Genomic DNA, 27,729 nt, shown 5'->3' with positions numbered 1-27,729 from the left:
CTCGTGGGCTGGGGATACTGGGGCGAGTTCCCTCCCTTCTCTACCCACAACTTCCTTTCCTAGGACGTGGGTCATCACGTTACCACCCATGGGTGGTTATTGGGGTTGATATTGAGATGCAGGTCAAGTATCTAGCTCAACGCCTCGCACACAGCACATACTCAAATCATTGTTAGCTTGTCCACAATTATTAGTGTCGTTGTTCTGACTGCTCGGATGTCTTTCTACCCTCACACATTTTCATTGTTTCAGTCTATCTTTATGTGGAAACCTTGTCCTACCCCTTTGATAATTTCTCTGGCCCCTTCTCAAATTTTTTTTGCACAACTTCTGTGTAGAAGAAAAGGAGGGAAGCTCACAATAAAATGATACACGGCATGGATGTTTTCTTTCTTTCCATTCTTGGCTGGGTTTCAGGGAATTCGTAACAATATCAGCTGGAGGAAGAAAGCCTTGTTTTCAGCTGAAACAACATCGATGCATAAATTCTTTTACTCAGGAGGGAAGAGACCAAGATATTGGAGGAAAGAATTTGGTTTTGTCACACATTTGCAAGGAAAGCTGGGTTAGAGGAGAAAAAAATTCAGGCTGGCACATTTGAAGGCAGCTGAAGGCTTCAGTTCCAAATGGAACAACTGAAGTTATTTACAAACTAGCTGCAAAAGAGCTCTTTTCTGGGTCCTCAGGAGCCCCGGCTTGCCAGATAAAATGACTGGGAAATTGGAGGAACTTGTTTTGCTGACTGAGGAGAACGTAGCTGCTTTCAATCCAAGACTGAAGCGCTGAGATGAGGTACACTCTCCCTCCTTCCCAAGCCCGGGTTAATATCAGGATGTAGCCTTTTCTGTTCTCTCACTAGCTATTTTGGGTTATTTTTTCCGGAAGACAGACGTAATTGTCAAATTTGCAGATGTTACATTTAGTTCTTCTCCTCTTGAATGTGTATCTTTTTTTGCAGGAAACAAGTTTAATTAAATGTTACACACGTGTTCCTACCTAGACCCTTTTGGCCTGGTTATAATATTTCTTTTGGGGGAAAAGCTTGTATCTAATGTTTCCCTTAAATTCTTTGCAGGGTTGGTGGTTGGAGCATGTAGCTCAGTGAACAGGCCCTCTCCCAAGTCTAATAAAACTAGCTACACTTGGAAGAAATCAAGGTGCCAAGGAACGATTCCAGGACTTAAAAAGGAATGTGGGCTTGTGGGTGAGGGTGGGGCTCAGACTGTCTGCCCCCATCACGCAGGAGGGGTAGGAGAGGAAAGTCAGGGAACGGGGCTTTAGCACCACAGATGAGTATCTACCTGCTAGGGACTGAATGTTGTGCCCCCCCAAATTCATATGTTGAAATCCCAACCCCCGATGGGGTGGTATTAGGAGGTGGGCCTCTGGGGGGTGATTAGGTGATTAGTGCCCTTATAAAGGGGACCCGGGAAAACTCCCTCGCCCCTTCTGCCATGTAAGGATGCACCAGAAAACAGCTGTCTGTGAACCAGGAGCAGGCCTTCATCAGACATGGAATCTGCTGGAGCTTTCATCTTGGACTGTGAGAACCTGGCCTCTAGAACTGTGAGAAATAAATGTCTGCTGTTTATAAGCCGTCCAGTCTGTGGTATTTTTGTTATAGCAGCCAGAATGGACTAAGGCACCATCACTTTTATCATGTTTCATTTATGCCTGGCACTGCTCCAAATGCTATCCACGCGTCCTCTCATTTAATTCTCATGGTATTTCTGTAAGGCTGGTGTTATTAACCTTGGCACTTTCAGATGAGAAGACTGAGGATTAGAGGATTTAAGTCACCTGCCCACTTAACAGCCAGGGGAGAGTTAGAATTGAAAGGCTGCCAGTCTGACCCTAGACAGGCTCTCCACCTCAGCATCCTTCTATTTTTCCCCTTCACCCCTGTCCAGCTCTCCCAGTTTCCATTCAGGGAATAGTGTGGTTCCAGTGGGACTAACTCCAATCCAGCCCTGGGGATGGGTCCTGTAGCTTAGGCTAAGCCAATCAGTGCAGGGCCAAAGCGATTGGTCAGGAGTGGTCACGTGACCCAAGTCATTGCACTCGGGATGCACGCAGGGCTTCGGGAGAAAGATATCTCCTGACCTCTGTACTTTGAACAAGTATGAAACCATTTGCTATCCTAGGAGGGACTGTCCAAGGGGGAAGCCAATCTGCAAGGAGGCCAGAGGTGAAAGGACTGCAGAGAAATAGAGATGAAGTGCTGGGGACAGTGTGAACCTCTGCTGCCAACCACGACTGATGCTCAAACCACACGGAGGCACGGCCATCATGGGGGCCAGCACGGTCCCCATGTGCGTAACCCAGACTGAGTTCAGTCTCTGCTCCTTACAGTCCAGATATTCTGAGGGATGCATCACACTGCCCAGCTGGATCTTCAGCATTCTGCCTGGACTCTATCCTGGCAAAGCTTCCCCAGGGCACTGGCATTTCCCTCAAAAAAAAGCAAATACAGAGAGGTCGAAATTTCCCTCAAAATGTAAAGAAGAGCTGCGGAAACCAAAATGATTGGAGCTGGCCGATTTCCACATGCGTTCTTGGGTTCTGGGGGCATAGCACAGTAATAATAATGTTGAACCAAAGTGATTTTTTTTTCAGGGAAGTTTATTGAGGAGAAATTTTTAGAATACTTGATGATGATTTTGAAACAGTAGCAAACTCTGTTGATGAGAAGGTGAGAAGTAAGTTAAGTTCTTTGTCCATGCACCCTCCTGGGCCCCCAGGCACACATAGGTGGCTAACCCAGGAGAGCATGCTTAGGGGCTGCCCCCCTCCCCGTTAATACCTCCTGCTTCCTGGGATCGACCCCAAACCTCACCCTAGTCACTACATTCTGCCAGAGTGTTAAATAGGGATAATGATTCTGGCGTTTCTCCTACCAGGACTGTTCATGTTTTAATAGGAGACTCAAAAATGGTGAAAAACGTTCTCAATTTACTGGAGGGAAACTCAAGGGAAATTTAAGGCCCATGACCAGACATTAAGACAGACAGATTTGGGAGCAGAGAAGAACTCTCTTTTTCTCTCACATTACAGTGTTAGTGCATCTGCTGTGTATTCATGTGTGCCCAATCATGGCTAGGGTCAGCCCCATTTAACCCAAACCTATAGCATCTGAAACACTCTCTCTCTCTCTCTCTCTCTCTCTCTCTCTCTCTCTCTCTCGCACACACACACACACACACACGTGCACATATTGTCAGTGAATTTTAAGAAGACAGTGACGAACAGGAAAGGGAACAGCTGAGCTGTAGAAAAATAAAAAATGAGCTTGTGTCCTGTTCCCTGCCCTGTCTTTGGAAGCTGCGACAGTTGTGCCAAGCTGTTGGAGCCTGCAAGTACTCTGAATCTACCCACGGCCCTTCCTGGACGTGAGGCTGGTTACTGGAAAGGGAGCGGGGGATGTCTTGCTAGAGGGAACGGGGAAGGATCAGAAATTCAGCTTGCTGTCTGTGTACTTGACAGTGTTGCCCCCGTGTGTGCTGAGACGTTTGCTCCTGAGCCTGGCACGTCTTTTCACAGGGCATCTTTTCTCCCAAGCATTTATGAGCGTAGGCAAGGTCACTGCTATAGTTTTGTCTCTCCAGAGCCAAGAAAACCTCAGGTGCTGGTTTTAAAGTTTTCATTCACCAGGCACCTATGGCCTGCTGTTCTGGGTAGTTTAATTATGTACAGACAGTAATTAATAGCAACAAACATTTTTTTAAACTATGGATTTTTTTCCTCTTTTAATTTCTAACATAGTGGGACTTTTATGAATATAAGAGACCTGAAAATGATAAAAAGTCAACCCGGTCACCTGACTCCAGTCCCACAGCAGGAGCAAGAAGGCCAGACATTGGGCCCAGAGATGCTGGAAAGGGGTGGGGAGGAGAACACAGGACGGTGAGGGGGCCACAGAACCCACTCTATGATTCTGCCCATCTGGGGACAGGAGATGACAGGGCTGCCAAAATGGCTCTGACCATAGACAAGCAAACTGTCCTTTTATGGAGGACCTCGAAGAAGGTGTTTCTGGACGTCAATGAATGTGTTCCTGGTTGACATGTGGTTTTTTAATATTTCAGGGGACTGCAAGCTCCATGAGGGCAGGGACAGCATCTGTTTTCTCCCTGGAGTATCCTAAGTGCCGAGCACAGGGCCTGGGACACTGATGTTGAGCAGTTATTTGCTGAGTGAATTCAGGAACGCATTGATGAAAGCCGCCATATGCGGAGGCCAGGGATAGCCGGGCTCTCAGGATGACGGGATCATGAGGCGTGGGCAAGCGAGATGTTGATGCGGCTCTTTAGGAGGCTTCATCAGCTTCTCGGCCCTTGCGATCCAGGGGTGTGGGGCTTGCCCAGGACGAGGAACGGCACATGTCCCCAGCACTCCGATTGTAGCAGGGCCGTCATCACCCTGAATCTTAGCAGTACTTAACGCTACGCCAGCACCTGGCATTGTGCTGGAGGAAATTACACTATAATGCAGGGTTGTACTATATGATTCTTTGAACACACCGTGAGGAGCAGTTGTGGGCCAGCATTCTTTATTCCGGGTAACTGAGGAGGGCTCCTAAAGGGCTGAAAAGCAGCTCGGTCTGCGGTCTGCTGTGAGGTAACCACTAGAGAAGAAGGACGGACCCTCGAGGCTGCTTAGTGATGGCCGGGGGGCGCCTCAGAAGCAGGTCATTTCAAGGCTTCCTTACAGCTGTGGAGTCTGGGGCCCTCTGGGCCTGGGGCTAAAACCAGCACCTGCACCTGGATGAGCCTTGCTGCGGAGGCTCCCTCAGGCGTCGACTGTTCTTACATGGCAGGTTCGGTTTGAGGAGCTTGGAGTCCCCACGGGACCGAGCTGGCTGCACTATCGCAATGCTCAGGAGCAAATGACGGTGGCATTGGCGCAGGCCACGGTGGAATGCTTTTCATTATACAGTTCCAGCAAAACCTGGTATTCTCCCTGAAAGAGACACAGGGTAAAGCTTAAGGTGTGTGGCCCACAGAACCAGCAGCCATTCAACAAACAGCTATCGAGCACCTTCTGTGAGCAGGTCCGGTTCTAGACCCTCGGGAAAAGCAGAACCCGACAAACCAAGCCCCGTCCTGTGGAGCTTACAGCTCGCTGGCAGAGACAGGCCACACCCATAATAAGGAAGTATGCATGCTCCGTCACATGCTGATGCCACCGAGGGAGCGCAGTTGGGGAGGGCGGTGGATGGGAGCACGCCAGGCTGCCCTGGGGGCTGGCGCTTCCACATTTGAGGAACAGAGAGGAGGCCAAGGGGGCTGCAGAGAGAGAGAACCACAAGAGGAAGGAGAGGAGAGGGGGTTGGGGATGGCCCTCACAGGCCATGGTGGGGACGCTGGCTTCTCCTCTGAAAGGGATGCAGGTCAGGAGACCATTTTCCCCAGAGGAGTGGCCTGATTTGAGGTGCATGTTAATAGGATCCCTCTGGCTGCTGTGTAGAAAAGAGACAGAAGGAGCAGACGGGGGAAGCAATAAGACCAGGAAGTAGGTGATTGTAACAGGCAGGTGAGAGAGGGTGATGATTCGGAGCAGACGGTAGAGATGGGGAGAGGGGCTTGGATTCTGGATAGATTTTGAAAGAAGAGCCGATCTGATTTGCTGAGGAAACCCATGTGGGTGGGAGAGAAAGAGGGGGTTAAGGGTGACTCCAAGGATTCTGGCCTGAGCAACCGGAGGATAAAGCGTCATTTGCTGAGATGAAGAAAACTGCTGGGGGAGCAAAATTCAACTTCATGAAATCAAAATACTCCATCAGAAAAAGTATAGCTGCTTTTTAGGGTTCCTTTCTGGCAACAACACTCCACAGAGGACTCCCTTTGTCTGAGGTAGCAGCTGCTGGCCAGGCTGTTTGTGGAATTGCAGAAAGAACCAGAGTTCAGCCACATCTGTCTTGCTCACTGCTGAAGGCCCGCCCAGCCCCACACACCACTCACTGGAAATGCTTCTGTAGACTGACCATCTGCAGAAGAGGAGCTCTGCGGCGGGGTAGTGGTAAGGAGGGCAAAGGGCCCAAGAGGGAAGAATGCACAGGAGACTCCTGGCCCCTCTTCGATGTGCCTGTCACCTGAAGAAGAAAAGGGGCTTAATCTGTATAAACTGGAGGGAAGGAATAAGTCAGACTACTGGATAGAAGTTACATGAGAGGCAGTTTTTGTTAGAAGAGAACAACTTTCCAGCAGTTAGCAGAGGCCCGGAAGCGAGCAGCTTCCCCAGCACTGAAAACTGTATTCCAGAGAGCCAGGCTCCGCTCTAGGTGGGAGGACTGAGGCGGGTGACCTAGGGCACCATTCAACTGGAGGATTCGGTGACAGAATAGGCTCCCAGGAGTCTGCTTGAATATGGAGCAGATGTGGTTTCAGAAGCAGTGTTAGGAATTTAACCAAAGCAGTGTACAAGTTAGAGAATTTATTATGAGTAAAGACCAGCTCAAATTTGCTTCTGATTGTGTTTAATCATCAACATCATCATCATCTACTTTTCTTTTAATTGTCCTTGTGTATTTAAGCACACCCCCTACAAAATTATTGAAAACCAAATGAATTTTTCATTATTGTGTTATAAACCTAAGAAAAGATGTAGTATTTGAAGGAAAGGGTTCTAGAATATGAATTACAAGATGTATGTACTCTGGTTTAAGAGGCGAGGGTATTTAGGCAACTGTGCCAGTGTATAGGTGAGTGGAGGAACATGCTGGAAGGACAGGAGGGGCAGAGTAGGGACAATGGACAGAGAGCAGCAGCCTTTCTGCTGCTGAGGAGAGCACTGAATTAGCGTGTTAGGAATTTGTGGTTGTATCCTTGGCACTTAGACAGTTCAGGCTGTACCTACAAGTTGTTATCCATGTGCTTTGGAAGCCCATGGCTCTCTAAATTCTAATTCAGAAAACAGCATCACAGACAGATGCAGGGCAGCAGGCAAGACTTCAGTCTGGGCCAAGGGACTGGCTATGTTAAAAAGAAAATAATACCAAGACACTGAAGATTGACTGCTGAGTGGAAAAGTTTTCAGCCAAGCAGGAATGGAATTAGCACAGAGCCCATCTCTGGGGGATTTGGTGGGAGGAGGGGATCTGGGGGAGGACTTTTAAAATCAAAAGGCTTCACACTGTGTCTCCATCCCATATTAGGAAGCAAAGTCTCTGAGCCTTGCTGGCTGGCTGTCAGCCAGGGAAGCCTGGGCTGGCTGAGCTGGTCCTTGGCCAGTGTGGGACCCATGTTGGGATTAAGGCCTCCAGATGCCTCGGCAGCATATGTGATAGGTTGCATCTGTCCCCCTTGGGTTATGTTCCCTGTCATATCTGGCCAGGTGTCAGTAGGCTGGGGCAGGGTCAGAGCTAGGTTTCTGTTTCCCATGCCTAGGCATCAGGTGCGGAAGAGGTAGGAGGACCAGGCACAGAGACTCTATGGATGCTGAACAACCAGGCCAAGGGCCAGGAGACCTGACCACTGTCTTTGCCCTCACGTTGGCTAACATCACTGAGCACTGTTGTTGGTCAAAGAATGTAGGTAGGGCACTCACCTACGCAGCCTGGGTGATTGCAATAAAGCTTTTTACATCTCTGGTAAATTTTCTTTCTGAGTGATTCTATGACTTCAAGAAGTTCTTTGCCCCTCTGTTTCATAGCTATTGCTAAGGGGAACTGGTTTTTTAAAAAAGCCCATAATGCAACATGGAAATCAATTGTTTGCAAACATTAAGTCAATCTTCAGTGAGAAGGTCAGAAGGAAAATGGGGAAGGAAAAAGAATCCAAATAGGAAAGATTTAAAGAAAAAACACTGGAGAATTTAGATCCCACATCCTAGAAGTGAAGAGAGTTTGCAGAACTCTGCTGTTATACTGAAAGGCCTGAGGAGAAAACTCTGGAGAAGAACCCCTGAGGAGGCAGGGAAGGCTGGAAACTTCCTGGCTGCTGGAGCAACAGTTAGTGAAGGTGTGAAATGGTCTAGAGCCAAGACGGCTTTGAACCTAGGAGTCTAGAGGCTGGGCGGAAAGGAAACATACAAGAGAAACGAAACTAAGTTCAAGAGACCCTTTATGGAGAAAGAGATCCTTTTCTAGAGTCATTTACAGGTTTTGGAAGACTGAAGGGATGAAGTTGAAAACCTAAAAAATTAAAATGATTAATTTTAGTGATTCTTTTCATATTGTTCCATGAGATTCTCGCAGGAGCAGCATGTTGAAAATTTATTGCTTATGTCAGAGCTGCTTGAATTCAGCCACTTTATAAAGCATTATTTTGAGTAAAAAGGAACTAGCAGAAAATTCTACCCTTAGCTGAGAGGCTCACCAGTGAAGGCTCAGGACGTGGACATTTTATTTACTTGCTGGCAGCCCATGAATAATTACGTAAGGACGGGGACATGGGGCCTGACCGTTAAGGCTTCCTGGTTGTGGAACAGCCAGCTTTACCGAGTGCTAATGACACAGGCCTGTGGCTGCCCCCCACACCCCAGCTGCTCGGGCCACATGAAGTCCCTGCAGACACGGCCATCCCGCAGAACTGGATGCCGGGTGTGCCTCTCAGTGGGGTGTCTGCCCAGAGGATCCCCAGCGGTCCACGGTCCACAGGATGGAAAGTGTTGGATTCCAAAATGGCAAAACCAGGGTGTTAGGCATTTGTAAGTGCCCACTAGGAGGTGGCAGCCGTACTGAGAAAAGGTTTTCTTAGTGACGGCCTGTGAAAAGTTCTAAACTGTTTAATCCCCTCCTCCTCCCTTCCTCCTTCCTTCTCTCCTCCTCTCCCCCCTCCTTCGCTCCTTCTCCTTCTTCAAGAATCTGCTTAATACAATAGTTAAGCAACAAAACAAAACAGAAAACCAAAACCTTACCGGAGGGATTTCAAATCCAGGATTATTGACAGGGCCGGCATAATAAATCTGCTCTGAAAAACACAGAAAACATGGATCATGTTTTATAATCATTGGAAACAAAAATGGTTCGCTCATATGATGCGGCTCACCGTGCCCTAGGGAATCCAGCGATGAGAAAAGGTCTCTGTCCAAACATTGCTTATATTCTAATGAGGAGGCTGAAAGCTTGTAAATAACTAAACAAGACAGTACCTAGATTGCAAAAGTGCTAGAAGGAGACATGCAGGTAACGGGAGATAGGCAGACAGTGGCATGGATAAGAGGCCAGTCTGGAGTCAGGCTGCTCAGGGTTAAATCCTGAGACCACCTCCACTGTTTGACCTTGGATAATCATGGTCTCTTTGGGCTCAGTTTCCTGGCTTTTAAGATGAGTATAATATTGACAATAACAATGCCCACTTCATGGAGCTGTGAGAAATAAAAATGTAAAGCACTAACAATAATGTGTGGGAAGCACTCAGTAAATATTTGCTAAAAGGATGAATTGGGAGATGCCGTGTTTGATAGGATGGCATCAGGGAAGACATCTCTAAGGAGATGATGTTTGAGCTAAGCCCTGACTGAGGGAGGAAGATGAGGCAACCACCAAAAGAGCTGGGAGAAAAGCACTTCAGGGCACCAGAATAAGGACAAATGCCCTGATATGGGGAAGAATTTGGGAAGCTGGGAGGACAGAAGGGGGACCCGTGTGCCGAAGCGTAGCAAGCAAAAGAGCCCATGTTGAGATGAGGCAGGAGGTTGGGAGGAGAGGTATTTCAGGATCTTGAGGACATAGTAAGGAGGAAGGTAGTAAACAGTCAAGTGAAAATGCCTAATTTGTGTTTTGAAGGGATCATTCTGCTGTGTGGAGAGGGCTAGACTGGAGGCTCTTCAGGGGCAAGGCTAGTGCTGGGTTGGTGAGCACGGTGGTGGTGGAGACAGAGCAAAACAAATGAAATCATGATTGTATTGGGAGACAGGACTTACCAATGAGCTGCATGTGCAGAGTGAGGGCAAGGCAAGGTTTTCGCTTGAGCACCTGGGTAGATGGGAGTGCCATTTACTGAGATGGGGGAGCCTGGGGAGGAAGGAGTTTAAGTGTGTGTGTGTGTGTGTGTGTGTGAGTGACTAAAGAGCTCTATATCTGGGGGGTGGTTGTTAAGGGTCCTTGAAAGCAGTTGGATACATGGATCTGGAATTTCGGGGAAGAGGTCAGGGATAGAGCCTTGAATATTTGAGTCAATAACATGTAGACAGTGATAAAGCCATGGGACAGGATGAGACCTCCCCTGGAAAGATAGAATTAATAGATAGAGAAGCAGAAAGGGCCAGGACCACTCCTGAGGCCCTCCAGCATTCAGTTGGGTAGAGAAGAAGAGCAAAAGGAAGACTAACAAGGAATGGCCATGAAGTGCAGGGTAAACAGAGAGGGTGGGATCAAAGAAGCCAGGAGACGAACGCTTTTCAAAAAGGAGGGTATGATCGTCTGTGTTGAAAGCTGCTGAGAGTCAGCATAAGATAAGGACAGAAATGTGCAGTGGATTTGGCAACATGGATGTCAGTTACTGGCCTTCACAAAAACACTGGAGAAGTGAGAACAAATGCCCAAATGGGGTGAGTTGAAGAGTGATATGGAGGTGAGGAAGTAAAAAAGTTTTGCTCTAGAGAGAAGCAGAAAAAAAGAAGAATAACTGGAGGAGGGTGTGGGGTTAAGAGTGATTTGCTTCTTTAAAATGGGAGATACTATATGATATTTGTCATTTGAAGAGAATGACCTTGTAGAAAGAGAGAGATTGAAGATGCAGAAGAGATGGAATAACTGGAGAAATGAAGTGTTTAAGAAGGCGGCAGGGGAAGGGTTTGCCTGGGCTCCTGTCTGATTTCTGCTGTTAAGGTCATAGTCAAAGAGGTGGAGGAAAGGGAGAGTGAGGGCTGTGGCGCATCAAGGAGCAAGAAGATGGTATACAATAGTCATCATGGACGGTGGGGAAGAAATTTACTTGAAAAACAATAGGATTGCTAGGCAATGTTGAATACTTTTTTTAAGGTTTGTGGCCATGAATTAAAAGATACTTCAATCCTTCCAGAGGTATATTTCCTCAGCATCATTCAGTAGCTCTGATGCAAGAATGGAGAGGGTAGATGGTTAGGTTGGAGTTTCGCTGGACAAGAGTGACGAGGAGAGAAAGGCCAGGCTGTTGGGAATAGATACAGGGGAAAGCTTACAGTAATAGACCGTGGAATCTAAGGAGGGTAAGGAAGAAAAGGAAGGCAGGAGGGGTTGGTTGATAGTGAAAACAGTGGTGGAATTGGTTAAATGGAGTTCCCATTATTGTAATTAAGGTCCCAGAATAGGTGAGCTGGATGGATATGGTGAAGCCAGAGGGCAGAGGCTTGATATTGAGATTTCAGAAGTGGTGCATTCACTGTTGATGACAAAATGCAGGATTGACGTGGGAGACAGCGGTCGAGGTGGGATGATGGAAATAGTTGTTGAAAGTACAGAGGTCAAGTTGCTGAGACATCACAGTGCGAGGTGGGCCATCCACGTCAATACTGAAGATTGAAACCTTGCCCAGCTCCTCAGATAGTGACTTCCTCCTCTGTGAATCCCCAGCACTGTGCGCTTAGCATTATGATAGGCAGAATGGCTAAGAGCACAGAGTGGGTAAGGTACATAACCTTTCCATGCTTCAGTTTCCGTATCAGGAAGTGGGGTGATGATACTATCCACCTCACAGAGTTGTGAGCATCGAATGACATAATATATGTAAAACCCTTATAACAGCCCCTGGCACATACTAAGCACTCAGTAAGTGTTTGCCATTAATATATGCGTTCACAAATCCACACTACTGAGCATCCATCTCACATAGGTCAGGTATTACACTAGGTGCTGGATACAAGAGTAGACAAGAATATTACGTGAAGCATTTGAATCAGTGACCACCCAGAATTTGGAATCATTTGTTTACAGGGCTGCTTCCTTCACTAGCCTGGGTTTCTGTGTCATCTTGTTTGCACAGCTCCCAGTACACTGCATAGAGTCTAACACACAGCAATATGTAGTTATTGAATGAGGTTATTGAAGGAGCAGAACCAGAGCCAGCTAACGTCAGTCTTATTCCTGCTATTGTAATCCTCTACCTGCTGGAAGGGTCTGGGCCTGGGATGTACTGACACAAGAGAGTGGATTAGGGAATGAGCCATTCAGAGCAGCCAATCAGGTGATGGGAGTGAAGGGATGGTGGAGGAGGCTGGAGGTGAATAAATACTTATTGGTTCATGGATGGTGTTAGGCATGAGGATAATCCTCCTTTTCAAAGCCCTCCCCGGGGTATCTGAGACCTGAACTTCTACCAGGAGACCCGTTCCTTCTGTAGCCTTGGCTTCTGTTAAGTGCCCGTGTCCTCAACATATCTGTCCCTCCTGAACATGGTCAATTCCTCGTACCTTCCAAGGGTAACATGCGAGCATGGTGGATGCCAGATGGACAACATTCCCATTTCGTTTCACTACATGTACTGATCCATTCATTTTTAAAAGGAAATATATATTTGGTTGTGGATATAAGCAAGAGTTTTATTGGAAACTACTGTTCTGTATGATTATGATGTGGTACTTAGAAATAGAGATGTTGGTGTTCTGGAGTCTATCCTTAAGAATCTTCCAGTGCAACTGAAGAAGGTAGAATAACTAGCTATCCAGAAAGTTAATTGTGTGGGGAGTGAGCAGTGTGAGTGGGTGGTGTATCTAGCAAGTGCAGATGGTTCAGAGGGGCTGCCTGGAATTCAGTTGTAGAGCTGGTGTGTTGTACAACCCAAGGGCATACCATTCATGTCATAATCCATGTACAACAGAGTGGCCCAGCTACCAGTGCATGATTTCTTTTTAGCAAATTCTCTCTTCCCTAGTGGATACTCTCTGACTCAATCCAGAACAATCTAAGCAGTGACAAGGAGACCCAGGACCAGTCTGTTCTGGCAGAGATGGTTTGTTTCATTTCAACTCACCAGTCTCTGGAGCTACCTACTTTCCGCCTGGCTTGCAGTCTTCTCACTGATTCTGTCACTTCTAGATAGCTGTTCCAGAAAGTCTCTTAGCTTTTGTTGGCTGGAATAGGTTTCTGCCACTGGCAACTCAAGGACTGTGACTGCTATGGGCATGAACCAGTCAAAATCACTCATGCTGGCCATCAGGGTATGGGACACAGCATGGCTCTGAAGCAGAGTCCAAGGATGGGGACTGAGTGTGCCGTCCATGTCTGGTCTGGTTGGGTTCCCTCGGACACGTTTTATTATTCGCTTTATGCTTTCACATGTTGTTCTAAGGTGGTGTAGTGCAAACGACTTGACCTAGGAAGCTGGCTTGGGTTTGGGACCCAGCTCTCCTGCTCACTAACTCTTTGCAGACAATGCTTAACCATCCTGAGAGCCAGCTTCTGCACTTGCAAAACAGAAATAGGAATGCCTCTCCCGCAGGGCATTAAGAGAACAAGAGAACTTCTATGTAAACTCATTGAGCAGAATGGGGTCCCCAGTGAGGATGGAAACAGTAGTTACTAGTTGTGTTATTATTCTGGATGTAAGAGGAGTAACGTAATGCAGACTTGCTTGGCGGATGCTGAGGGGCGCGCTGAGTCTAGGTTTGGGGACCTTTTTGCTGAGCCAGTGTGCACCCCTGCTAAGTTCTGTCCATGCCTTTTTTGTTAACTTGTGTCTTTAAAAAGGATGATTATGGCTTTTTGAGGAATGCTATTTGAATGATATGTAACGTTTTGTTATGCTCATTTAATGCTCTGAGATTTGCTAATTTGTGCTCTTCACTAATAATAGGTTCTTGAGTGAGGTGAGAGATTGTCATTAAATTGGCCTCTTACACTTTATAGTTTCAACTGGAGCTTTTCTGGGGCCCCATGAAGTTCCTAAGAATTGCTGCAAGTAACTCATGAAACTGTCTTTTTTTTTTTTTTTTTAACCTGATAAAACAACACCTAAAATTAAATTCTCGCTCCTTCCCTTCTCAGATCCTCTCTGATTCTGAGATTCCTTTAATTAACATTCTCACACTCCAGCTCTATAAAAAGAGCCCCAGTATATTTGTCTCCACTTCTTCCTCTCCTGCGTTTGAAATCTTTACCGGTTTTTAACGTGCAGTGGATTAAAGAAATTCACCTCCCTGGTTCTGAGCATATGAAGTCATTTCTGCAAATTGGCTCTTTTTTTTTTTTTGACCCAGATTTTTGTGTGTTTGGCACGTAGTATCTTTTTAGAGAGGAAATTGATTTTTAAATTCTACAAATAAAAGGTCCCGAGCGGCTTTGGGTTAGAATGAAATGGGACTCGGGGCTGTGTGTGCTCTAAGGCCTCTTGTTCTCAGTGACCAGCGCAGATAAAGTGCTTGCTGATGCCTGGATTCTGTTAGGCAGCATTCCCGCCATTTTCTAACCCTTGCTAGTATCTTTTTGGAATTCTCTCCAGTCTTCCAAATTTATTACAAAAATGTCATCAATATTTAAGCATTATAAGGGTGCTTGACAGTGTAAAAATAGAGTTACAATTTATCATAAACAGGCCAATAAGTATATTCAGAACGAGGATTTAAAAAATATATCATTTATTCATGTAATCAGCATTTTGAGCCTCTTCCCTGCCTTCTGGGTCCAGCAGGGGGGCCCTCGGGGGCACTGTCGAACTAGGAGGCCACAGCCCTGCCCTTGACCGCCAGTGAGTGGGGGAGCTGGGGTTCTGGGAAGGCCCCCTTACAACAGCTCCTGTGGGCAGCCCTCACACAGTGAGGAGGGGGGAGGGAGAATGTTCCAGGCAGACCAAGAGCCTTGTCTCTGGAGTGTGAAGAAGTGCATGACTTCCCTGAAGTGAGCTCGAAACACAGTCTTCATCCCCCTCCCTGCCTTGGGGTGGTTTCCTAAAGAGACCTGAAAGTGGCAGATAGCCGAAGCCTGAAGGTAGGAAGCTCCAGGCTTAGCCCAGCCCTGGTTTTCATTTTTTATTGTATTTTTTTCATGCATCCTAATTTGTCAGTTTCTCCATCTCCTGGCCATTTTTCCTGTAAATCCCTACAGCCTCTGCAATCATGTCTCTCCTAAGGGGGGGCCTCCAGAGGACTTCAGTGGGGTAGGCATGCCTGTACTATCTCAGAGGTGACCTTGTGCCACACCACATACAGCTGTGCAGACTGGCCTGGCCAAAGGGGTGAGTAGGAGCAGAAATCCAGCTCCTGCCCCACTAGGTCAGGCCATGCAGCCCGAGGCTGGGCTGGTCCCATCCGCAGATACTCCTCGTGTCCTGCATCACATCCCCTAGCTGGCTGTGAAAACACGGCAGCCATGGTGGGCATCAGCCATGTTCTCCGACATCCTCCCGGGTCAAGGGCCTGGCACCTCTCCATACTTGCTGCTGCACGGAGACCCATGAAGGACAACTGGGAAGTGCAGGGATGTTATCCCCTGGAGGAAGCCCTCAACCCAGAAGGACTTGGAATCCGGGGACAGAAGCTGCAGCCTTCTGACTCTCAGAGGGACAATTCTGACACATATACTACAGTTTCCCAGGGGTCCCAGTGGTGCCGCGGCCCAGTTTTCCACACTGGTAATCAGCTCCCTAATACATCACTTCCTGGCTTTTCCTCCTGCCCTGAGTCCCTCTTTCTCCTTTCTCATGCCTGCTTCCTGGCATTGCTTCCTAGTAGACTACCCGCATCCAAGTCCTTGTCTCTGGCTTTGCTGGGGGGACCCCGAGCTAAGAGTGCTTCCTGGCAGAAGGTGCATGTTTTCCTAATTTGTACAAAGGCCACATATGAGCTGGAAACCTGCTGTGGATATACTCGGACCTGTTTCTGATGATGGAGCCCCCCAGCCTAGAAGCTAAACCTGAACACACTGGAACCTGTTCTCTGACTCTTGTGCCAAATAGCAGGAGGGAGCATGGATGCCCTGGATTATCCCTGTGAAGGCTCTGAGCCTCACGCTTTGGGAGAAGACAGGGGCTGAGAAAGACAGACAAGGAGGTGAAGACCACAGGTGTGCAGGTGGGTGGCCATGAGGGAGCCAGCAAGCTTGAGAAAAGAGGGAGCAGAGGAAGGAGGGGAGAGGTGCCCAGCAAGCCTCTCGGTTTCTGCTTTCTTTATTCCGTTGGATGGATTTTACTGTCACTAAACAGTGGACCCATGTGGTGGAACCTACAATAAATAAAGTATGCTTTAATAAACTGGATTTGCAAACTTTGGGATCCCTCGGTGTGTCAGATGACCCTTTATTGGGAGGATTATTTCTGTTGCTACTGGGAGCTCAGCAGTTAGAACAGGTTCATTTTTATTTCCATGGCATTTGGATGCTCCGGGTGAACGTAGGTCAGTGTGTTCTGGGATCCTTGCTGCCGTCTTTTTCAGAATCACAACTGTACTTGGGAGCTCATAACTGTCCAACTAGAGTTTGGAGAACTACACGAATTCTCGTAGCTTTACCTCTGCTGGTGAATTTGATGTCTTCCCCTGTCCGTTCAGGCAGGCTGGTGGGTCTTCCTCAGGGCCTTTCGCTACTAGAGAAACTTAATGTTATTTACAACTTGAAAATAGTCAAGTTGTAAATATTCAAAGTATTCAAGTAGATAGCACAACTTTGTAAATATTCAAAATATTCAGGTACATAGTACAACTATGTACTTGGAATGGATCATTTCTAAAATTATTCATTGAGACTCTTTCCACGGCTTATTTGTTCATGGTCCCGCTCCTTACAGCTCTCCAGCAATTCAGAGATTTGCTTGCTATCCCTGCTCTTGTCTTCCTAGTAGTACGCTGGCTTCCTCCCAGTGACAAACTTCTATCAAGAACCCATTGCTGTCTTACCTTCTTTCTCTATCAGGAATGGGTCATGTCACTGACTTTTAGCCAAATAGTTTCTCCTCTAGTAGGGCACATGGCAGGTGGGAGCTTTAAGGGTCTAGGAAAGGGTGATAATCGCCCAACAGACAAACCTTTTCTGAGCGGTAGTGTGATCTCCTAACAGAAGCACTTGTATCTCGTCTCAGGTACATGAGCGAGGGTGTTATCAGTGACATTCTCAGAACTATTTTACTTTGTGAGGGCGTTTTCATTGAAATGCAGAGTTTGAATTTTCCTTGGATTATGCACAATTGTTTGACTTCTTTGCCTGGTATGTAGCTGTCAGGTAAGGTGTATCGGTTTTCCATTTGGGGGTTGTGCAGGCTAGTAAGGCTCCACCCCACCCCCCTCAAATGATGTCCATGTTGTAGTCCCCGGAACCTGTGAATACATTAACTTACTTGGCAAAAGGAACTTTGCAGGCGTGATCACGTTATGGCTTTTGAAATGAGGAGATAACCCTGGATTATCTGGATGAGGCCAAAATAATCACAAGGGTCCTTATAAGAGGAGGCAGGAGATCAAAAGGAGGATAAGATGATATGAGGATGAAAGCAGAGTGAAGTGATGCAGCTACAAGCCAAGGAATGCCAGCAGCCTCTACAAACTGAAAAAGTCAAGGGAACAGATTCTCCCCAAAGCCTCTGGAAGGAACACAGCCCTACTGATGCTTTGACTTTAGACTTCTGACATCCAGAACGTAGGAGAACAAATTTGTGTTGCAAGTTACTGCGTCTGTGGTAAGTTGTTACAGCAGCAGGAGGGAACTAATACAGAGGTCTTGGATCAAGAGAGGAGGCTCGAAGTGGTGGATCTCAAAAGGGCCAAGAGTGGTGGTTCGTTGGCTCCCAACAAAGGCCCTTCAGAACCACGACACCAGCATAATCTAAGATTTCAGCAAAAGAAAGGGACTGGGGCTAGAGAGTGAAATTTCCAACTTAAATTTGTACAGCTGAACTCAGGACAGATGGTTAAAAAAATTTGAGAGTAATATAGAAACTACTAGGTCAGTGTTGTCGAATAGAACATTCTGCAAAGATGGGAATGTTCTTTATCTGCATCATCAATATGGCAGCTGCTGGCCACATGTGGCTATTAAGAACTTGAAATGCGGCTAGGGTGACTGATGAACTGAATTTTCAGTATAATGTAAGTGTTTTAAATAGCCACAGGTGACTACTGGCTACCCTATAGGATAGTGCAGCTTTACGTCAGCACTGTCTAATAGAAATACGACGTGAGCCACATATATGTAAAATTTTCTTGTAGCCACATTTGAAAAAAACGAAAAAGAAATGAGTGAAATTAATAATATATTTTAAGCCAAATATTAAAAACATTACAATTTCAATGTGTGACCAATATAAAAAGTATTAATGAGATACTTAAAAATTTTTTCATACTATTTTTTTGCACAGTCTTCAAAATTCAGCGTGTATTCTGCACTTAGAGCACACCTCACTTTGAACTGGCCACATGTCTGGTGCGCAATAGCCACATATGCTAATTACGCAGTCATGGATGAGGAATGGAGGCCCAGCAGGTGAATCATTTGCTTCCAACTGTATTCCTCCTGCGAGACCGTTTTGTCTTTGCTGCTCAGCTTCCGTCCTAGACATACACAACTTCTGGCAAAAGGAAGGAAAAGAAAGTTTAAGGTTCTTTTCCCACCAACCTATTTCTGGATTGCTGTGGATAAACACTTATTATAACCCTCAAAATACAACTTGCGAATTGGTGGGCTGATTCCCAGAAACGGAAATGAGGAAGATGGTGATGGGAGAAAAGAGAAGGGAAGAAACTGAGCTCCAGAAACCTGGGGCAGATGCAGGAAAGAGAAATAGTCATCGCAGGGGGTGGCCTTTCTCAGATTGCGGGTCCCTGGGGTCCATGCACATCAGAGCTCTCAGGATTTCTGTTGAAATGCAAATACCAGCAACTCCTGGGATCAAAGTTTTGGAGTAGTATATGGGAGCTGGGAGTCGCCTTCTCAATTAGCTTCCTAAATGATTATTACACGAAAGTGTGTGAGTCATTGAGCCAGATTTATGAAATTCCATAACAGGCAGAGAATTTGTAAAGGAGCTTGTATTGTCTTAGAACACCAGAAATGCTTTGGTCCTAGGTCATCATTAGTCTCAATATGCTGGGCTCAACTAAAATAAAGAATTGACTGATGTTAAAGGACAGTTTCAACATGTTATTGGCTCATTTACGAATGGGTTTGAATTGAGGATAGAGGGAAACCTCCCCAGGGTTTAAGATTCCTTAATAGGCAACAATGTTTCCTTTCTTTTCCTTTTTTTTTTTTTTTTTTTTTAGCAAGAAGAAGTCGTGTTTTGCTTGGTCATTTCTGGTGTTCTCTCTACTGTGATCATTGTTTCCACTTCTATATTTTGCAGTTCAAGAGTGGAAGTTTTCTGCTAATGCAATAATAAACGACTGTTTTTGTTGATTTTCCATGAATTTGCAGCAGCGGTGGCTGCCCAGGAATCACACACAGGAAATCCACAGCTGCTTGAAGCATGCAGACAAAGAATAAAACATGAGGAGAAGAAAGGCTGTAGGCTGAAGAGATGGTGCTTCAAATTTCCAATTCCATGAGAAATGCTAACGAACGGGCTATCTCCAAATGAGCAAGGGGGCCATGGAGACTCCGGGTTGCCAGCCACCCGAGAAAACACAGCTTGGACCAGAGGCACGTTCCTGCCACCTCTGAGGAAAAAGGTCGTAAACTTCTAAGCCTAAAGGCTCTACTGCCTCTCCAGGCCTTCAGAATAAAACGCAGACTTCCGCTCAGATTGATGACTTCAGGGGCTCAGAGCCCTTGCTCAAGAAATCCCTAGTCAGCTGCATAAAGTAGCTACCATTTATCACTTATTGAGTGCTTCCTGTGTGCCAAACTCTGTTCTAAGGGCTTTGCATATGTTATCCTGTTTTATCCTTATAACAATCTTTATAATATGTAATATATAATAATATCCTTATAACAATCCCATGAGGTTGCCAGTATTTTCCTTATTGTACAGATGAGGAAATTGAGGCTCAGAGAGATTGAGTAATTTGCCTGAAGTCACATAACCACAACTGGTAAAGGTTCAGCTCTGTTTAGGTCTAGCCTCCAACCCTGTGCTTATCCATCATTAGGCTAGTTCTTCTCAAAGTGCGGTCCCTGGACCAGCATCATCAACCTCACCTGGGGACTTGTAAGGAATGCACATTTTTCAGGCTCCTCTCTGCATCTACCGAATCAGAAACCGGGGGCGGGTCCAACAATCTGTGGCTGAGCAAGTCCTCCAGGTGATGCGGACGCGTGCTGGAGTTTGAGAACCACTGGACTGGGCTAAGCCCCCTGGTCTCCAATGCAGCACTTCAGTGTGGCGAGGCAGGCAGCAGACAGTTCTTGGAGAATAACATTGATTTTGGTAGCATGCTGCCTCCAGCTACAAAATGACAGTGGGGATGATGATGGCAAGAGAAACTGTGCAATTTCCCAGGTGGCAGAGAACCATTAATCCCCACCACAGGTCTATTGATTTATCCATGGGAAGTAGAACCAAGACACGCGAGTTCCCATCGAAGCCACTTTGTCCCCTGGGCTGTTAATAGTGGTTGATGAAGGACAGGACCAGAAGCTGGGTTTCGGAGAGATAGAGAATGAAGGGCAGGGACCAACGGAGCAGAAAGCCTGAAGCAAGGGAGCTTGTAGGCGCAGGTGGTCTAAAATGGCCCAGAAATCAAACGCAAGCAAACAGATAGGGCAGAAGTGATAGCCCAGAGAAGACATATTTTAAAATTGAGGTCTCAGATAAAGCTGCTTGTTCCCCGGTCCCCTCCTCTTATAGCAGAAATCAATGCCTGCATTCCTGGGGCTCACATTTGCTGCTATGTGTGCAGTGAATGCAAAACAGCTGAATGGCGAGGGCCACAGCAGGGGTGCACGCTGTGGGTGTGCTTTATAGAGGTCGTCAGGTGGATGGCGTAGATTAATGGAGGGGCTTCTGCTAGGGAGCACTTGCCTGGAAGGTGTTTTTGCCCTGTCTTCTACTATAGCAGTGCAAGGCAAAAGACATTTTGCTGAAAGTATTTATGACAATTTTCCCAAATCTAGGCAGTTTCCAAATTTCCTTCATTTCCTAGACCTCTGAAAAGGAGCACATGGAAACAGAGATAGCTAGGGCAATAGACGTCTGGCTGATGAAATCTGAATGGCTGGTCTAGATAGAACAGTTAAGAGCAAATTTTGAGTAGTCACAGATGGTCAGATTGAGAAGGTTCTGTAATTAATGATGCTCAGAGGATGGGCTGACACATGGGTTCAGCATGAACCAGGACAGGAGAGAAACATCCTAGCTAATGAAAGGAAGGGAGGACAGGTAGCCAGCATGAGTGCCCACTATGTCTTATTTGTCTAGGCAAAGTCAGTGAGTTCGCTTGCAGGATTCCTTAGCTGCTGTCAGGGATAAGATCTGCCTTGGGGGAAACATCATGTCAGAATTTAAATATAGCTCTCAGGGGATCTATTCTGTCATATATTGAAATTCATCTAATGATGATGTATTCCCCACTTTGAACAAACACTTAAAGTAGGAAAGTTCAGATTTACACAAAAGATAAACCAGGGAGCAATTACTTCCTTGACTAGAGTTATTCTTCAGCATGCGAAAGGAGTCACTGTGATATTTATTTTAATTACAAGCTTTCCAGATGCATTTAAAATTAAGTCCACAACGAATTTTTTTCTGGAGCTTACATATTGCATGAAGTGAAGTATGTCAATATCTACTGTATGTATTTCATAATAGATTTTGCTCCTACTTGAAATGGTTAGCACACACATACAGGGACAGGTCCACTGTGCACCAGCAGTTCTTATGGGGACTACTGTCTTCTGCACCTCTCTGGGCTTCTGACACAACTTTCAGCTTTTCATTGTGTTTCATCCATGTCAATCACAGCTGTCGAGGTCTCAAAGAAGATCCGTTGGCCTACAGGTCTCCTAGTTTGTGATCACATATACCCAGTGTACACACAAACACACTATTTATTTATTTAATGCCTCTATGCCTTTAATTTCAATTGGTTTTGGCAAGAGACTGGGTACAACTGACATTCACAAGTCAATCCATGAAGCAACAAACAAGTCATTTTTGAAAGCCGATTACTTGGTTAGTGCTGAAACCAATGCCTTTTGCCTGGGTTGACCTACCCTGGCCAGAACTCACAGGGATTTGGCCAGAAACAGGTTCGACAGTGAAGTGTCTTTTGACATTCATCATGTTTACTTTATGGCCTTAATTTGGGTCTTTGCCCAAACTTCCAGGTTCATTTCCAGCTGAGAATCTCCTTTCTACATAATATATTCTAGATAGCTAAGACATGAGCCACTCTGCTCTTTTGAGTAATTTCCTCCCTATCTTTTATTTAGGGGGAGCATGTCCTGGAGGGGCTTCTTCCTACTTCTCAAACTGACACTTTAGTTTCTTGTTCAACAGTAAGTCTTACAACCAGTTTTTTGCTCTCTTTCACTCTTGTTTCACTCTCATCTTCCTGAGGAGGAATACTCTAGGAAACTCGTTGCATAAAACAAACCCCATTTTGTTGAGAATGGCATCAAGGTATGTTGAATTTGTGACAAATCAGAAGAGAATGAAAGGGACGGGGGTGAATGCAACTCACTTCCAAGCTGGACAGGGCTGTGGGTGTCTCTGTGGTGTCCGTTAGTGGTGACAAACCCAGAATTTGGGAAAGTCCCTGTATCAGAGCATTGTGGGATAGTCTTTTGGGGCCATGGGGACAGACCACACCTCTGTGGACAGGTGTCAGGTTTCCCTGAAGGGAGTGGACATTCCCACGACCGCTCATTCTGGAAGGAAGTCAAGCCAGGAGCAGAAAATGAGAACTTTAGAGACTGACCTTAAACGGAGATAAGAAAACAAAACAGCATGAAAAGACACAACAAGAAAAGACTTCTTCAGTCACCAGTCAGGAGATCCTAGGATCCTGAGCAGGTTGGCAGTGTTGGGCTGGCTGCCCCTTGGCTTCCAGTGAGCTTATCTGAGCGAGAATCCTCCCCTCAGGCTCCTTTCTATGGGAGACCCTAGCCAGTTTATAAAGCAGCTGCAGCCTGCTCAGGCTGCTCCACCGCAGCCTTATGGTCCCTCAGGTAGGGGAGGAAGCAGAGAGAGACGGGTCGTGGCCATGTTCATTGCATGCTTTCTGATGCACCAGGATGTTCTGCCTCTTTTCTTATTTAGCCCACTCTTATCCAATAAAGAGTTATGGTTACTCCCATTCTACAGATGCAGTGACTGAGACCCAGAGATGAAATGATTCTCCAGAAAGAAGGGCCTCTGTCCCCAGCCTGTAAACGGCAGCTATGGGGAGGGGAGGAGGCCATGCTTTTTCCAAGGCGCTCTTTCTTCCCTGCAAGCTGCCCCCTCATCAGTTTTGTGTAAAATCCCCTTTCTTTGCCCCAAATCTGATTTGTTGGCATTGATAAAGTCTAGTTAAAGTTGTTACCTTTTCTCAAGTAACCTGGATCTGAATTTATCCTGAACCTTCGGTCAGAGTTCACCATAGTGAAAGCCAGAGGGGACCTGTGCTCAGCAGCTCTGGGGAAGAGCCCTGACTTCTGGCTTACCTTAGAGTAGTCACTCTCATATTTAAGCGTGCAACAGAACCACTCAGAACAGGGTGGCCTGTGGGCCAAATCCCACCAGTGTCTGTTTCTGAGCAGACATGAGCTAAGAATGCTCTTTACGGTTTTAAATGGTAGGAAAAACTCAAAAGAATAATATTTCACAACATGGGGAAATTATATGAAATTTAATTTCAGAAAATGGTGTCCATAAATAGAGTTTTCTTGGCACACATTCCTGACCATTCATTTCCATGTTGTCTATAGCCACTTTTATGCGGCAACAGCAGAGTTGGGTAGTTGCAACAGAGACCTTATGGCCTGCAAAGCCCAAAATATTTACTGTCTTGCCCTTTATGGAAAAATTTGCTGGCCCGTGACCTAAAGTGCTTATTAAAATACGGAGTGCTAAGCCCCAACCCCAGAGTTGCTAGTTCACTGAGTCGGGGTGGGGACCAAAAACGCGCATTTCTAGTAATTTCCTAGGTGATGCTGATGTCGCTGGTCTGGGGACCATGCTTTGAGAAACACTGCCTTAAATAATGGCTGGTTGTGCCCAAAGACGATCATTTGATTCCTGCAGTTTGGTCATGCATTTTAGATCTTTATTCCAGTCCTAGTGGAGGGCTGAAATGAGTCAGACTTCCTCTCCAGCAGAGTTTCTTTATGTTCAAAGAGGGTGTGTAGCAGCTGGGTCTACAGCAAGTCTCTGGAGCCCGACTTCCGGGAGAGAAATGCAGCTCCACCGCCTGCTGGCTGAGTGACCTTGGGTAAGTTACTTAACTTCCCTGGGACTCGATTTAATATGAGGCTAATAGCAATAGTTTCTACACTTCATAAGGCTGATGCAAGCAGCACCTTAGTTAGTGTACACACGGTACCTGGCAATGTCCCTGGTCCACCTCAAGTGCTCTGATGACGCTGGTTGCTGTGGGGCAGTCCCTGCCGGCTGCAGAGGGAGGCTCCTCCGCCTCGGCTGATGCTGAAATCACCTGGCCCGGGTTCCACCCCCAAAGATTCTGATTTAATTGGTCTGGGGTGGGGAGTTTTAGAATCCTCAAAATTTTAAAGGGATATTATAATGCAGCATCCGAAAGAAATATAATGTCACATATATAATTTTACATATTTTAGTAGCCATGTTTTAGAAGGTGAAATTGATTTTAACAATGTATTAATAATGTTTTACTGTTGATAAATAATAAATGTTAATGATATATTTTACTTACAATATATCACAAATATTATCATTTCAGGATGTAACCAGTATAACAGTGATTGAGATATTTTACTTTCTTTTTTTCATATTAAATCTTTGGTATCGAGTCTGTATTTTACACTTACAGCACATGTCAATGTAGACCTGCTACGTTTCTGTGGCTGAGTAGCCACCTGTGGCTTGTGGCCACCACATAGAACAGCAGGGCTCTAACTAATGTGCACCAAGATCGAGATCCCGGGGGAAGGGCACAGTTGGTGATTGTGGACCGGACCAAAGCTGGCTAGCACGCGGAGGTCCTCCCGGCATTACTCTTCTTTTAACCTGAGGATTAGGGAGGTACTGCAGCTTTATGGTTAGTAATCAGGTGTGGCCATTGAGGACATTCAATCTAATCCCAATTTAGTCTTAAAAACTGATGGGGCCAGTTTGAAAGCATCCGAATCAAATAAAGCAAAGGAATCTGTATGAGCCGATGCACCCAGAGAAGAGAAAGGAACTGAGGGAACATGAACAGAGCAGGAAGTGAAACAGTGGCTTATATTGGTTCCTTCTCGGTGAACCCACAGCTGGGTAAAGGGGCCCGCAGGCATCGCCGGGACAGAGTCCAGAGCGGGTGGGAGACCATCTCTTGACAGGCTAAGCAACACTTTGATTCCGAACTTTCTGCTTAACTCCGAATATCCTGGAATATGAAGTAGGCTATGATTCTTTTCAAAAACTCTTATTTACCCTACAGAGGAAGAGAATTCATTCTTTCTGTTCTTTCCCACAAAGATCGACTAACACTTAAAAGAGTAACCTTATAAATTTCTTATAAAAGCGAAAGAGATTTCCAAAAAGGTGAAAATAAAGATGGGCAGCTCCACCATTTAGAGATAATCACGATTAGCACCTAAGTGTATACCGTTTCAGTTTTTTGGGTGTATACAGTTACCCACATTTTAATAAAAACAGTATCCAATAGTGAGTACTCTTCTATAGTAAGCTTCTTTGTCTCTTAACAATATTCTTATGAGTATATTTTCATGTAATTTAATAATCACCTACAACGTCATTTAAAAGCACAGCATACTGTACCTTTGCTTGACTGAACAATGATCTACTTCTCCTTCTCCAATTCTCAGACATGTAGGCTGTTTCCCCCACATTGCCCATCACACCATAAATGATAACGCCAAAGAGCATCATTTGGTCTTTGAATCTAGTGAGCTCTTGCCTTAGAGCTAGCTGAGGGAGACTAGAAGAGAAGGAAACGGGCTTTTATCCTCATAGTCTCACTCAGCCTGACCCATTTTGTAGTTTTGTCTGGCTTGGAGAACAGCCAGCGGGGTGCATGCTGGTTGCATAGTAAGGCCGTGGAAATGATGTCGAATAGCTCAGCTGCAACTGACGCCCCTCCATGCTGCTCGCAGTGAACCCCAAGTTTTCTCACTGCTCTGCCAAGAAGGACCCAAGCCCCAGAAGGACCCCGTGGTCTGCTTAATATGCCCAAAGCAGCTTGGGCTTGCATTAACTTCAGTTTGCCTCGGTGCCATTTTTTCCCCCTTCTGGTCTTAGAATTAATCACTTCTTTGCAATAGAATCAGGCCTGCAGTAGGTTTATGAGTGGGTTAAAAAAGAGTAATAACCCAAGAAGTCTCTGGATTTAAGATTTTAGTTTCTCTGGCTTATAGAATTTACATAATTATTCGTTCATGCTGCATTTGTATATCACTTTTCTAAGTGTTTTATGCTATATGAAATTTCCTGGCAATTCCCCAGGTGCTGGCTTCTCCGCCTGCCTGTGCGGTTATCCACTCCACAGCGGTGTAACAAATAAATGGCTGCAGGGCTGCCCAGTATTCGCATATGGTAAACACCTGCCTTTCCAGCTGCCAAACTAAATTGGATACCTCAGTTTAGGGGAACAATATCGCTTCTGTTTTATTAATTCTATTAAAACCATTCACAGGGGAAAAAACTAGTTTGGTTTTCTTAAACTTGAAGGACCAAGACAATAGGTTGTTTGCTAGCATTTGGTGTGCCTTATGTCTTTGTGGCATGCATAAACATCATTAGCTAGTCATTTTTGAGGTGGGCTGGTATATTTGCATTCAGTTCATCATATGCAAATTCAATAAAACAACTACTTATTGCATCTTTATTCTGTGCTAGGCTCTCTTTATCAAGTCTGTAGAGACAGAGACAAGCAAGAAATATTTCTGCCTTCAAGGAGTTCACAGTTTAATGGGGTAGACACACATACACACACACACATCTAACTATAGAATACAATTCTGGCTGAGGTAAGCAGGAACGTGATGCTCCAGGAGCATCCAGAGGGAGTCATTCCTTTAGCTAGGGGTTGGAGGAGAGTTTCTGAGAGGTGATACTTGAATTAGGTCTGGGTGTAAAATCAATGGGGAAACCATCCAAACAAGGTCATGTGTTACAATACAGGGTGTGGTCAGAAAGTGGCAAAGGACTTGATGAAGCTGTTGCTAAAGGTGCATGTGGGGCAAGACATAGCTGGAGAAGCAGGCTAGGGTCAAATTTGTGGTGGACTTTGATCATCAAAGAACACAAAAACATGAATGCGTAAAGATACATGCACTCCTATGTTTATCGCTGCACTATTCACAATAGCCAATGGCTTGGAAGCAACCTAGGTGCCCATCAAAGAATGAATGGATAAAGAAGATGTGGTATATATATACAATGGAATACTACTCAGCTACAAAAAAAGATGAAATCTTGCCATTTGCAACAACACGGATGGACCTTGAGGGTATTATGCTAAGTGAAATAATTCAGAGAGAGAAAATCAAATACAGTATGATTTCACTCATAAGTAGAAGACAACAACAACAAACAAACACATAGATACAGAGATTAGGTTGGTGGTTACCAGAGGGAAGCAGGGAGGGGGGAGGGTGAAAGGGGTAATAGAGTCCACGTGTGCGGTGATGGATGGTAATTGGTCTCTGGGTGGTGAACACGATGTAGTCTACATAGATGAAATATAATGATGTACACCCGAAACTTATATAATGTTATAAACCAATGTTACCTCAATGATTAAAAAAAGAGCTTAGACTTTGTTCTATCA

The 27,729-nt window shown here is 45.7% G+C and overlaps 1 protein-coding gene across 1 annotated transcript in view; it reads right to left on the bottom strand.

Moving 5' to 3' along the window:
- Nucleotides 1–4,058: 4,058 nt before the first annotated feature.
- LY86 (lymphocyte antigen 86) overlaps nucleotides 4,059–27,729 on the bottom strand; it is a 65,312-nt gene continuing 41,641 nt past the window's right edge. Inside the window, exons 4-5 of the mRNA XM_003363798.5 lie at nucleotides 8,857–8,909; nucleotides 4,059–4,959 (exon numbers count right to left, since the gene is read on the bottom strand). Coding sequence (XP_003363846.1) covers nucleotides 4,876–4,959; nucleotides 8,857–8,909 — 137 coding nt within the window. The 3' untranslated portion in view covers nucleotides 4,059–4,875. The remainder of the gene's footprint in view (nucleotides 4,960–8,856; nucleotides 8,910–27,729) is intronic.

The sequence above is a fragment of the Equus caballus genome, chromosome 20 (assembly GCF_041296265.1).
Source record: "Equus caballus isolate H_3958 breed thoroughbred chromosome 20, TB-T2T, whole genome shotgun sequence".
NCBI lineage: Eukaryota > Metazoa > Chordata > Mammalia > Perissodactyla > Equidae > Equus > Equus caballus.
Note: the sequence above shows the minus strand (reverse complement) of the source record. Positions and strands in the feature narration are given on the sequence as shown.